This window comes from Coregonus lavaretus (genome assembly GCF_964263955.1).
Source record: "Coregonus lavaretus genome assembly, chromosome: 22".
In the NCBI taxonomy this organism is placed as follows: domain Eukaryota; kingdom Metazoa; phylum Chordata; class Actinopteri; order Salmoniformes; family Salmonidae; genus Coregonus; species Coregonus lavaretus.
This window is the reverse complement of record NC_140009.1, coordinates 32,775,666-32,788,040: the sequence shown is the minus strand read 5'-3', so window position 1 is coordinate 32,788,040 and position 12,375 is coordinate 32,775,666. Positions and strand designations below refer to the sequence as shown.

The following is a 12,375-nucleotide window of genomic DNA, read 5'->3' as shown; positions in this document are numbered from 1 at the left end:
TTCGCAAAAATCATATGCTTCATTAGGACTTATATCATTCCAATGTCATAACAAATATATCAATAGATCATTTGATTTGAGCAATTTTGTATACAGTGTCAGAGTTGTATTTTAATTGTTTAAGTTTTATTGTGAAGTATAAGTTATAAAATGACTACATCTTATAAAAATTGGCTATGGAACTCGTTGTGGTCTTATTGGAATAGTTTTACACATACAATAATTTACTTTACATTGTAGTCATTTAGCATATTTTCATACTGGCCCCCCATGGGAAACGAACCCACAACCCTGGCATTGCAAGCGCCATGCTCTACCAACTGAGCTACACGGGGCCACTTCAGTTGAAACACATTGACACTCAGACACTTTGGATTTGACTTTTTAGGTTTGCCATGTGCTTTTTATTTTTTCTGTCATATCGTTCATAGTTTCATTCATTTTATTTGTTTGTTACACAAGACATTATTAGGCATTGTTCACATACTAGTGATCAAACAAAGGACTGTAAGTTGTCTACTACTCAGACTGACCTATGTTTTCCTCAATTTCAAGGGATATCATCAATATAATATTTGTCAAAGGCAAAAACTCTTAAATGAATACAGTACAACCACATTTTAGGCTTTTGTTTAAATAAATAAAAAAGAGATAACAGCGTCTAGTGGTGAGGAAGGGAAAAATGTCAAAATATAACTAGATAAGCTTGCAGAGTAAACTCAACACTATTCCAGTATCACCAAGCTAACATGATTCCAGAATGAAATTCACACAAAGTGTAAAAATGTGCACAGTCTGTAGAAATTAGTCTAAAGGGTTAAAAGCTTGAAATGAACCCCAACCTGTTATAAGACCTGTTAATAATGTTTAACCCATGTAACACTAATAATAACCACTAAATCAGGTGAAACATGACACATGACACAGCAAATAACAACAAAGCAAAATCAATGACATCTGAATATATGCATCACTTTGAGATCAGTTACGTTATGATAATATAACAAACTAATAGCAGAGAAGCATAGTCAGCATTTCACGTAAACCTTCCATCACAATAACAAGTGAAATTAAAATTTAAAAAATACCATTATAATAATAAGACACATAAAGCCACCCCAAACATGTGATAACGTGTAGTTTAGAGATATAGTTATGGAGGGACTACAGGAAGGAATAGGTAATAATTCACACTAGCTTCCACCATGTTACAGTAATAATGTTTGAAGGGATAGGTTGTGGCATCTATCTCACCATGGCTGCCCACCATGATATGTAATGTACTGTAAATAAGTAACCACACTGCAGATCCAAACCTCAAAACAATGTCATGCATGGAAACATATAGATGAAGAGAACACAGCTAACTCCAAAGGGTCAGACAGAATGGAGGTTAAGGGTAGCTACAATGGGGGAGACTGACGTAGGGCCCAGCCAAGTCCACAGAACCACTGGCGTTACTAGACCATAGAAATAGATTGACTAGAATTCTAAGATTTTATCTCTATGTAATAATATACTATGTGGGTAGTAGTTAGTGGAAATACAATGATCACAGTTAGCAGTCATGAAATACACAGGACATTTGCTGCATCAAGTCAATCAACTGACATCAATATCCCTCGAAGGACAGGAATAATCTGCAGATTACATTGTTTTTAAATATAATGAAATGATCACATTTTTAGAGAACCCGAACATATTGAATAAGACCCCAAATTAAGGCTAAAACCAAGTAAAAGCATATTGGTTCATACTCTGGGGAGGCACTTTATACCGTGGCCTCGGGACTTTTTGTAATACTGCATTCTGTTAAGTGTTTTACAGTTTTTCCCTCCACTAGCTACTGTAAGGTTGCCTAGCAGGAGTTCAAAGGGAATGAGTCTCTCTGTGTGACATACGCAACAAGGGTTAGTTAAACCATAACATGGTAACAACTTTCACTACAAGCCGAGAGTTCAGTCTGCCTTCTTTAAAACAAAAGTGACACTCCTCATCTCAAGTCTGCGACATACCCTAGCTACATTGGTTCTTATCACCTTGGCGCCTTCATCGCAGCTCAACATGTAGTGATCTGATCTGACCTCCCTTTTGATTAAAACTCTCTGATTCCATGACAAACTCTTCCATACTTATTCATGTAACCTCACCAACATGCCTAACCTCCAGACAGACCCTCACAGTTACATCTCTCTCGCTTTTCTATAAAACAAATGACCTTTTCAGTGTTTGACCTCATAAAGTCCACTTCAGAGTATCAGTCCGTGTTTCCATTTCAAATTCAGTAAACTTTATAACATCAGCAAGTGAAAATGTGCACTAAATCTTTTTTTTTTACAACTCAGAATGGTGTAAATATAAAGAATATAAACAATTGAAATCGTATCTTTGACATCACACAACAGACAGAGAAACAAAACGTGGTTTTAGGGACAATAGAACAGTTAGCCACCGGTTAGCTTGTCTGCTAGCACAGAGAACTCAACAGCACTGCAAAGTGAGCACTATCAGTTTGACCGAACAGCCCATTGATATATTAATAACTTTTCATTTTGAAACATTTTGTCTGACCGAGAGAGAGAGAGATTTGCTGAAAAAGGAGCAATCTATGTAAATAAGTAACATGGGTAGAAGACCAGTAAGTAAGAAGAGAGTGAAAGCAGGGTTGACAGGATGGAATGATCAGTGTGAGAATGGCCCAGCCTTCCGAACGCTGCCGTGTCATCATGTTCTATGTACAATCCTACTGTGTGTAAAATATGCATGCATGTCGATTAGAGGTGACACATCCAGAGCAGAGGCAAATCACTCTTTTTGACCAAACTGTCTTTTCACAAACAGTTTCCACTTCAAATCTTCTGCATTTTCTACAGTTGCGCATTCATTCATACACTTTTACATCAGAATTGAGACATTCTTGCAATGTCATTGACCTTGATATGAGAAAAAGACTTTGAAATTGCCACGACAATGAATCAGTCTACCTCTAATGATAACAGTTTAGACATGGAATGAAAGACCATATCAACCTTGCTTTTCAGTGAAAGATAGATATAGGGAATGTGAGTCTTGGAACGATGTGTGTGTGTGTGTGTGTGTGTGTGTGTGTGTGTGTGTGTGTGTGTGTGTGTGTGTGAGTGAGTGTTTTAGATGTGTTTGAGTACAGAGACCTCAGGAAAGGGAGGGACACGAGCAAAAGGAAGCAGAACCACACCCATGGAACATAGAACCTTCTAGAACTCCCTAGATCCATCACCACCCACTACCTAGAACCTTCACTTACTCAGACTCTCCCACTATCTCCCATATACAGTACCCTGCTTAGTACCCTGCCCCTACAGTACCTTAGCCCTATCTGTGTACTGCCCTACCCTCTACCATATGATCTGCCCTTTCTATGAAAAACTATTCTCACTCCTCCCTCTGCCTCTCCCGTTCCCTGATGCTCCTCCCTCCTCATTGCTCATCCTCCCCAAACACATCGTTCTGTTTGCGCTTCATGTTCTCAAAGTCAAAGTCGCTGCCTGTCATACGCTTGTAGATGTCCTTGATGTCGTTGCAGGTGGTCTCGAAGTGAGTGGTGGCGTCGTAGGCCGACGAGGTGAATATCTGAACGAGACACAAAATCCCACATGGTTTCTTTCACTCCAATGCCTTGTCCTAAAACATGTCTCATAAAGGTGGTCTTGTAGAAATATAGAAGGTACTGTATATCTAGATGTGTTTGACTCACCTGGCTCTCAGTACCGTCATCTGTTGGCTCATAGAGGTCACTGAGGGACACAAACCTGCAGATAAAGAGGGAAGACGTCAGTTATTAACTCACAAAAACCTCCTTACTGCTATTAATTTCATTAATTTGTGATAGCACACATCATACGAGCTGAGACAGTTTTGGAGAGTGATGAAACAATACAAGACAATCAGAGAAGGAGAAGAGAAGAAGAAGAAGAAGAAGAAGAAGAAGAAGAAGAAGAAGAAGAAGAAGAAGAAGAAGAAGAAGAAGAGGGAGAACAGTAGAAGAAGAGGGAGAACAGTAGAAGAAGAGGGAGAACAGTAGAAGAAGAGGGAGAACAGTAGAAGAAGAGGGAGAAGAGACGTACTTCTGGTCAATGGGCTCCAGCAGCTCCAGAGCAGGTTCTATCTCAGCCTCAGGCTCGCTGGTCTCCACGGTGGTGCTGACGATGGCGATGTATTTCCCCTGGGCCGCCACATTGTGGGCGTAGGAGATCATACACACGTAGATGTCTGGAGGAGAAAACACAAGTTAGAACATTGAGAATTGAATTTAGATTTTACAATTGGAGTTTCCTCTCTTTCACTCTCCAAAAACTGCTTTTATTATAATCTCTGTGAGGTAAACTTACTGTTAGAGAGAAAATCTCTATGCCATGACAAAAGGAAGTCAGAAACATCCCATCTTAGTAAACCTGTACTTGGTCCACTCACCTGACTTGCGGTTGACCTGGTTCTGAGGGATGATGATCTGACAGGAGTTGGCGTCGTTGGTGTTCTTGATGGGGTGGCTGAGGATGCAGATGACCCTGATCACCTGACCTGCCTTACGCACTCGGTCCTGGATGTAGCTGGGGTCACAGATCAGCTGTTTGCACCGAGCCACCTAACAGGGGAGGGACAATGTGTAAGACAATGTCAATCTAATATATTCACATAATGTATTTTCCCTCTTCTACCAATTTGTATAATGTGCAGGTATTGATCCATTTTCTCAGTGTATTATCAACAGTCTTGACTACTTTACTACATAGTAAAGAGATTGTGACTTTATAAAACAGATTAGATTGCAAGTTTACCTCTCCCTCAGACTTCACTCCCACCACATGGCCATCCTCCATCACTATCTCCTCCACTGGTTTGTTGAGCATGTAGGTTCCTCCATAAATTGCACTCAACCTAACAATGTATGAGAGAGAGACTATGATTTATACTATATTATAAAATATGGTAAAAATACTCTCTACACTATTGAAGAAATTTCACATTTACAATTTAGTCAGTTAGATTATTGTATCCTTATCTAATGTGATCAGAATTCAACATGAAGAGCTTTGTCTAACTAAAGAAAGGCCATAAGGATTTAGGGAATACACATTTTACACACAGACCTGGCGAATCCTTGAGGCAGCTCCCCAAGGCCATAGAGGGGGTACAGGTAGGGGCTCTTCCCATATCGGGCCAGGGATTCACTGTACAGCTTGATGCGGTTGATGGTCTCCAAACAGGGCACATCAAGGTAGCTAGAGTTGGGGAAGAGAGAAGGAGCCACATCATCAATATGAGTCAGGGTTGGGGTCAATTCCATTTCAATTCAGGAAGTAAACTGAAATTCCAATTTCCTCAATGCTTTTCAATGCAGACATTTTAGAATGTCAGTTTACTTCCTGGTAGGGGTGATAGTGCCTAATCTTATTAGGTGATTAGTGATTAGTAAAATAACTGTAAGCGCTCTTACTCGTCTGTCCTGTAGAGGGCCAGGGCGTGGCCAGTGAAGTCGATGACATCCTGACCAAGGTCAAACTTCTTGTACACATCTCTCATGGTGGTGACTTTGGGGTCGACGCCCTCGAAGGTCTTAGGGTCGTTCTCGTCAAAGTTAGCCACAAACACTAGGAATTTCCGGAACCTTCTCTTCTCAAACATACCCATAAGATCTGGACAAGTGGTGAAGACAAAGACTCAGCATAATATACTATACTGTACAAAGCAGAACAATATTGATTAAATATAAAAAATCTAATATCACAGATTTTATGGTACATACACTGCATTCAGAAAGTATTCAGACCACTTGACTTTTTCAACATTTTGTTACGTTACAGCCTTATTCTAAAATTGATTAAATTGTTTTTTCCCCTCATCAATCTACACACAATATCCCATAATGACAAAGCAAAAACAAGTTTTTAGAATTGTTTACAAATTTATAAAAAATATTACATTTACATAAGTCTTCAGACCCTTTACTCAGTACTTTGTTGAAGCACCTTTGGCAGCGATTACAGCCTCGAGTCTTCTTGGGTATGACACTACGAGCTTGGCACACCTTTATTTGGGGAGTTTCTCCCATTCTTCTCTGCAGATCCTCTTAAGCTCTGTCAGGATGGGGAGCGTCGCTGCACAGCTAATTTCAAGTCTCTCCAGAGATGTTTGATCGGGTTCAAGTTCAGGCTTGGCTGGGCCACTCAAGGACATTCAGAGAATTGTCCCGAAGACACTCCTGCCTTGTCTTGGCTGTGTGCCTAGGGTTGTTGTCTGAGGTCCTGAGCGGTCTGGAGCAGGTTTTCACCAAGGATCTCTCTGTACTTTGCTCCATTCATCTTTGCGTCGATCCTGACTAGTCTCCCAGTCCCTGCCGCTGAAAAACATCCCCACAGCATGATGCTGCCACCACCATGCTGCACTGTAGGGATGGTGCCAGGTTTCCTTCAGACATGACGCTTGGCATTCAGGCCAAAGAGTTCAATCTTGGTTTCATCAGACCAGAGAATGTAGTTTCTCATGGTCTGAGTCCTTTAGGTGCCTTTTGGCAAACTCCAAGCGGGCTGTCATGTGCCTTTTACTGAGGAGTGGCTTCCATCTGCCCACTCTACCATAAAGGCCTGATTGGTGGAGTGCTGCAGAGATGGTTGTCTTTCTGGAAGGTTCTCCCATCTCCACAAAGGAACTCTGGAGCTCTGTCAGAGTGACCATCGGGTTCTTGGCCACCTGCCTGACCAAGGTCCTTCTCCCCGATTGCTCAGTTTGACCAGGCGGCCAGCTCTAGGAAGATTCTTGGTGGTTCCAAACTTCTTCCATTTAAGAATGATGGTGGCCACTGTGTTCTTGGGGACCTTCAATGCTGCAGACATTTTTTGGTACCCTTCCCCAGATCTCGACACAATTACAAGAATTTCTAAAAACCTGTTTTCGCTTTGTCATTATGGGGTATTGTGTGTAGATTGATGAGGAACATTTTGTATTTAATCAATTTTAGAATAAGGCTGTAACGTAACCAAATGTGGAAAAAGGGAAGGGGCCTGAATACTTTCCAAATGCACTGTATAGTGAACACACATCACAATCTACAGCACATTAAAACTTACTTGAAGCTAGTGCCTCAGTCTCAGTTGAGGGCACCTTGTAGATCTTTCCTCCCTTGTACACAAAACTACCCTCCACTACTTTGAAGTCCAGGTATCTTGTCACCTCTGTGTATAGCAGCATCTTCACAAGCTGACCTGTTTTTATTGGATTCACAGACAGAAAGGGTGGTCTTTATTTAATGACTTCAAGATTTCCCCATGTTTCATCAACAGCCACGATGGAGATGGAGATTGGCATTTATTTACTGTGTAAATTCTGCTTCCATCTTATCCTTATGATGTTGGTACGGTCTGCATATGGATATGGTGAGTAAGGCTAGTAGCTAAGGTGACCAAATTTTGGAAATGAAAATCTTCAGAAAAACATCCATTTTGTTTGTATGGAACTATATTTAACAATCAATTTTCGCTATAGGACTTTCAAATAGTTGTATTATTTATAACACAGAAATGGATTACCCCTCGACAGTTTTCTTAATCTTAGCTTATCTAGTAATTTTAGAATCCCCCAAGTTTGGTAGCCTATGCTTATTGATGCAACACTTTCTGGCCATGACCATGGTTGTTCATGTGGTGGTTACAATGTATCACTGATCAAACATTCTCATAAGGTCACGACGAAGCTGCGGGAGCAAACAAGTTTGTTACAGGGACAGGCAACATTTTCCACATGCATGCCTGACTGGATACAGCTTTTGATGATTGAAAAAGCAGCCTCAATATAACTTTCTTTCTGAGGGTTAATCGGGGACATTTCCAGGTACAGCTCTAGCAGGGGACAGGACACCAAAATCGGGGACTGTCCCCAGAAATCGGGGACGTCTGGTCACCCTATACCAGGGTCCCCCAACTGGAGGGTGATTTTTGGACACACCTACTCATTCAAGTTTTTTTTTTTTTTTTTTTTACTATTTTCTACATTGTAGAATAATAGTGAAGACATCAAAACTATGAAATAACACATACGGAATCATGTAGTAACCAAAATAAGTGTTAAACAAATCAAAATATATTTTAGATTTGATATTCTTCAAATAGCCACCCTTTGCCATGATGACAGCTTTGCACACTCTTGGCATTCTCTCAACCAACTTCACCTGGAATGCTTTTCCAACAGTCTGAAGGAGTTCCCATATATGCTGAGCACTTGTTGGCTGCTTTTCCTTCACTCTGCGGTCCGACTCATCCCAAACCATCTCAATTGGGTTGAGGTCGGGGGATTGTGGAGGCCAGGTCATCTGATGCAGCACTCCATCACTCTCCTACTTGGTAAAATAGCACTAACACAGCCTAGAGGTGTGTTGGATCATTGTCCTGTTGAAAAACAAATGATAGTCCCACTAAGCCCAAGCCAGATGGGATGGTGTATCGCTGCAGAATGCTGTGGTAGCCATGCTGGTTAAGTGTGCCTTGAATTCTAAATAAATCACAGACAGTGTCACCAGCACATAACACCTCCTCCTCCATGCTTTACGGTGGGAAATACACATGCGGAGATCATCCATTCACCCACACCGCATCTCACAAAGACACGGCGGTTGGAACCAAAAATCTCAAATTTGGACTCTAGATCAAAGGACACATTTCCACCGGTCTAATGTCCATTGCTCGTGTTTCTTGACCCAAGCAAGTCTCTTCTTCTTATTGGTGTCCTTTAGTAGTGGTTTCTTTGCAGTAATTCGGCCATGAAGGCCTGATTCACACAGTCTCCTCTGAACAGTTGATGTTGAGATGTGTCTGTTACTTGAACTCTGTGAAGCATTTATTTGGGCTGCAATTTCTGAGGCTGGTAACGCTAATGAACTGGCCTTCCATTCCTGTAGGGGTCCTCATGAGAGCCAGTTTCATCATAGCGTTTGATGGTATTTGCGACTGCACTTGAAGAAACTTTCAAAGTTCTTGAAATGTTCCCTATTGACTGACCTTCATGTCTTAAAGTAATAATGGACTGTTGTTTCTCTTTGCTTATTTGAGCTATTCTTGCCATAATATGGACTTGGTCTTTTACCAAATAGGGCAATCCTCTGTATACCCCCCCCCCCCCACCCTACCTTGTCACAACACAACTGATTGGCTCAAACGCATTAAGAAGGAAAGAAATTCCACAAATTAGGGTGACTATTTTGAAGAATCTCAAATATAAAATATATTTTGATTTGTTTAACACTTTTTTGGTTACTACATGATTCCATATGTGTTATTTCATAGTTTTTATGTCTTCACTATTATTGTACAATGTACAAAATATAAAAAATAAAGAAAAACCCTTGAATGAGTAGGTGTGTCCAAACTTTTGACTTGTAGTGTATATATATATTTTTTATTATTATTATTATTTCTGGACATAAAAGACTGTCAAAACACCAACAAATCAGCTCCAAGTGATTTCGATTTTGGAAATCTGTCCCACATTTTCCCCATACATAATAGAGAGATATATGTGATCGTATACAAATGTAAGCAAGGTCTGAAAATATTATGTTTTAGTCAAATATCATATCTGTTTGGGCTTCTTGCGGTTAATTTGCAGTCTACAAATTATTTGTAATTATGTTCCAGACCCCTGACCATCCGCTCAAGAAAAAAATTGCCCCCCGCCTGAATCTAGTTGATGATCCCTGCCTTGTAGTGAACAACATGAGTCATGATTGAGGCTATTGGTGTACTGGTTGGTTATGTATGTATGGACTGCTAATGGTAATATTCATGAATCTAATGGTTTAAATGGTATCTCTCACTCATGTGTAAACAAAAAACAAATCCCACAACTGACCATTGGCCATAAGAAATTTGGGGATGAGGTCCACATTCCAGTCTCTTCCACGACCCATAGACTCTGGAGGGCTGTCAGGCAGCTCAAAGCGCTTGTACAGCTATGGAAGGAAAATATATGCATGAGTGAAAACATCAATAAAGACTATTACTACTCTAACAAATTGAAAACTATTAACCTGGGGGCAGAAATAAAAGTACAATACAGGAGAATCAAATATTTGACTTAGACCATACAGGGTTGGGTGAAACATTGGAATACATGAAATATTATTAAATATTTGAGTAGATATTGACACACAAAATGATGACCATTAGATCCACAATGTTCCCAGCCCTTACCTCTTCCAGAGGGGTGATGGAGGAGCTTTCACCGCCATAGTAGGGGTTCCTGTCCATGTGCAGCACTTTCTTTCCATTCACAGACATGATCCCAGAGAGGATGCATTCCTAAAACAAAATGAAAAGCAAAATATGAAACAACATTCGTATTGAAAAAGCAATTGTGTGTGTGTTTGTGTGAGAGAGAGATAGAGATAGATAGAGAGAGAGTGAGAAAGAAAGACAGTGAGTGTGTGTGTGTGTGTGTTTGTGTGTGTATGTGTGTGTATGTGTGTGTGTGTGTGTGTGTGTGTGACAGACAGAGGGGAGGGAGAGTGAGAAAGGAGGGGTGTAGGAGGGAGGGACAAGATGTGTGCACACGTGAGCCGATGGCTCATCCATGTCTCATCCATAATAATAATACTAATAATCCTACTCATAAAAACAAATCATTGTTGTATAAATAAAGAAAATAAACATGTGGTCTCCATCGTACATCACGTTTGATGTCGGCTTTGTCATTGTAAAGTCGGTACACATTTTCCTCGAACAGGGTGCGACAACAGGCGACACGACGAAACATTATACAGTTCTAGGGAGAGGTTCTATTAATTAAAACCGTTCTCAGCCTGCTCAAATGCTGTTCAATGAAGGCCCACTACACCATCACACAGGGGTTACGCCTAAAGAAGCTGCACAACGAATGAAGAATTCATTGACAACACAAATGTATCCAAATAAATAGCCTAGCTATATCGTTTTATTTATTATTCAAAGATATCGTATCAGCTTTGGTACAGATAGGCTATTTATCATCACATTTTCCTAAAGTCAGCCATGGACGCAGATGCTCCTATCGATTGCATTATTGGATGAATAAGGAAACATAGGCAAACTTCATAAATATTAAGTTTACTATGTTACATCACCAAGCAAAGCCTTAATATGAAGCACATAACATGTATTACTTACTGTGAGTCCTGTGCCCAAAACGATCACGTCATATTCCTCATCCATGTTGTATCACCGCCTCTCCTGTCTCGCCCTCTTTTGCCTTGTGAAATTTCAGGGAATTGGCAGGAAAGGAAACCCAGTGGCAGAGCGAACGCAATTTATCTCCGTTACTTTTGAGCAAGTTTATGCCGTTTGTAGTTTGTATTTATTTATTTATAATCAGTTTTAATTGATATGTGGAATATAGTCCACACACTGTCACTGGCGAGAACTCCCAAAGATTGCCCTAACCGTGGAACGCAGTGGAACAGCAACGATACCTTCGCGTCGGAAAGTAGTGCACATCCCTTGCGTCTGCTCCTCACACTACACCCACAGTACAGTCTATGTGAGACAAACAGAAAAATCCCAAACCGCCCCTCCTCACGTTGAAATACTTATGCTATTAAAGCCTTGTGTATTCATAAATAGGCTATGATGTTCCCGGATGTTTTACATTTGTTAATGATCTTCTATTGTCTGATTAGACTTTTAATTTGTATTTCTCCATTCAGTCCTTTTTTTCAATGAGGTGCAGCAATTGCGGATGCAGTGGTATTCCTCCGCCAACACTGCTGTTATGAAAAAGCTCAGAGAGAAGACTATGAAAAGAGTTATGTATTCCATAGACAATTTAGCGTGTGTATAACATCAGTTGTGTGAAGTGTTACATAACATTAATCTTGCTTATGGAGGCATTATGTTGGCTACATTGTGTAGCCTGTTAATCGTTAACAACCTGATTTGGGTGGCATATAAAAGCCATTCATTTTAGCCCTATAGGCTATATCCTCAACATTCGACACGCCTGAAAATATCCAACTGCCTAGCCTACTTACCCTATGTATAGCCTACCATATGGCCTATTCCATTTGATGGACCGAAAATGAAGGCCGGAAACATGCGCACGCTAGCTATCACTCATATCAGCACCATGGACAGATGCCAGGTTTATTGTTTGAACGTTGACCCCTTCTGACAGGCCACTCAGGTTCAAATTACAGGACCACGGAGAGCGAAACAGGTTTCTCGGAGAATAAAGCGTCCGTTTTACTTTGAAAGTCTCATATCATATTCACCAATATTCTGAGATTAGCCATAAACAGCCTTGCAATTACTTTGTCAGATGTTCACAGATAGACAATTGATACAATCACAGGCCTATACGTCTGCTACGAATCAAATA

At 40.5% G+C, this 12,375-nt stretch overlaps 1 protein-coding gene across 1 annotated transcript; it reads right to left on the bottom strand.

Moving 5' to 3' along the window:
- Positions 1-378: 378 nt before the first annotated feature.
- Positions 379-11,411, bottom strand: LOC311150078 (rab GDP dissociation inhibitor alpha). The gene is made up of 11 exons (XM_084187349.1): positions 11,169-11,411; positions 10,218-10,325; positions 9,877-9,976; positions 7,104-7,238; positions 5,474-5,672; positions 5,127-5,258; positions 4,815-4,914; positions 4,450-4,621; positions 4,104-4,248; positions 3,734-3,788; positions 379-3,609 (listed from the first exon to the last, which is right to left on the bottom strand). The coding sequence occupies exons 1-11, from the start codon at positions 11,211-11,213 to the stop codon at positions 3,457-3,459; spliced, it is 1,344 nt and encodes a 447-aa protein (XP_084043475.1). The 5' UTR covers positions 11,214-11,411; the 3' UTR covers positions 379-3,456.
- Between the last annotated feature and the right edge of the window lie 964 nt (positions 11,412-12,375).

Coding starts and splice junctions, on each gene's coding strand:
- LOC311150078 (XM_084187349.1), bottom strand. CDS start 11,213: ATGGATGAGGAATATGACGTGATCGTTTTGGGCACAGGACTCACA. Junction 7,239..9,876: donor CAAATTTCTTATGGCCAATG/GTCAGTTGTGGG, acceptor CAATAAAAACAG/GTCAGCTTGTGAAGATGCTG. Junction 5,259..5,473: donor GCCCTCTACAGGACAGACGA/GTAAGAGCGCTT, acceptor CCCCAACTCTAG/CTACCTTGATGTGCCCTGTT.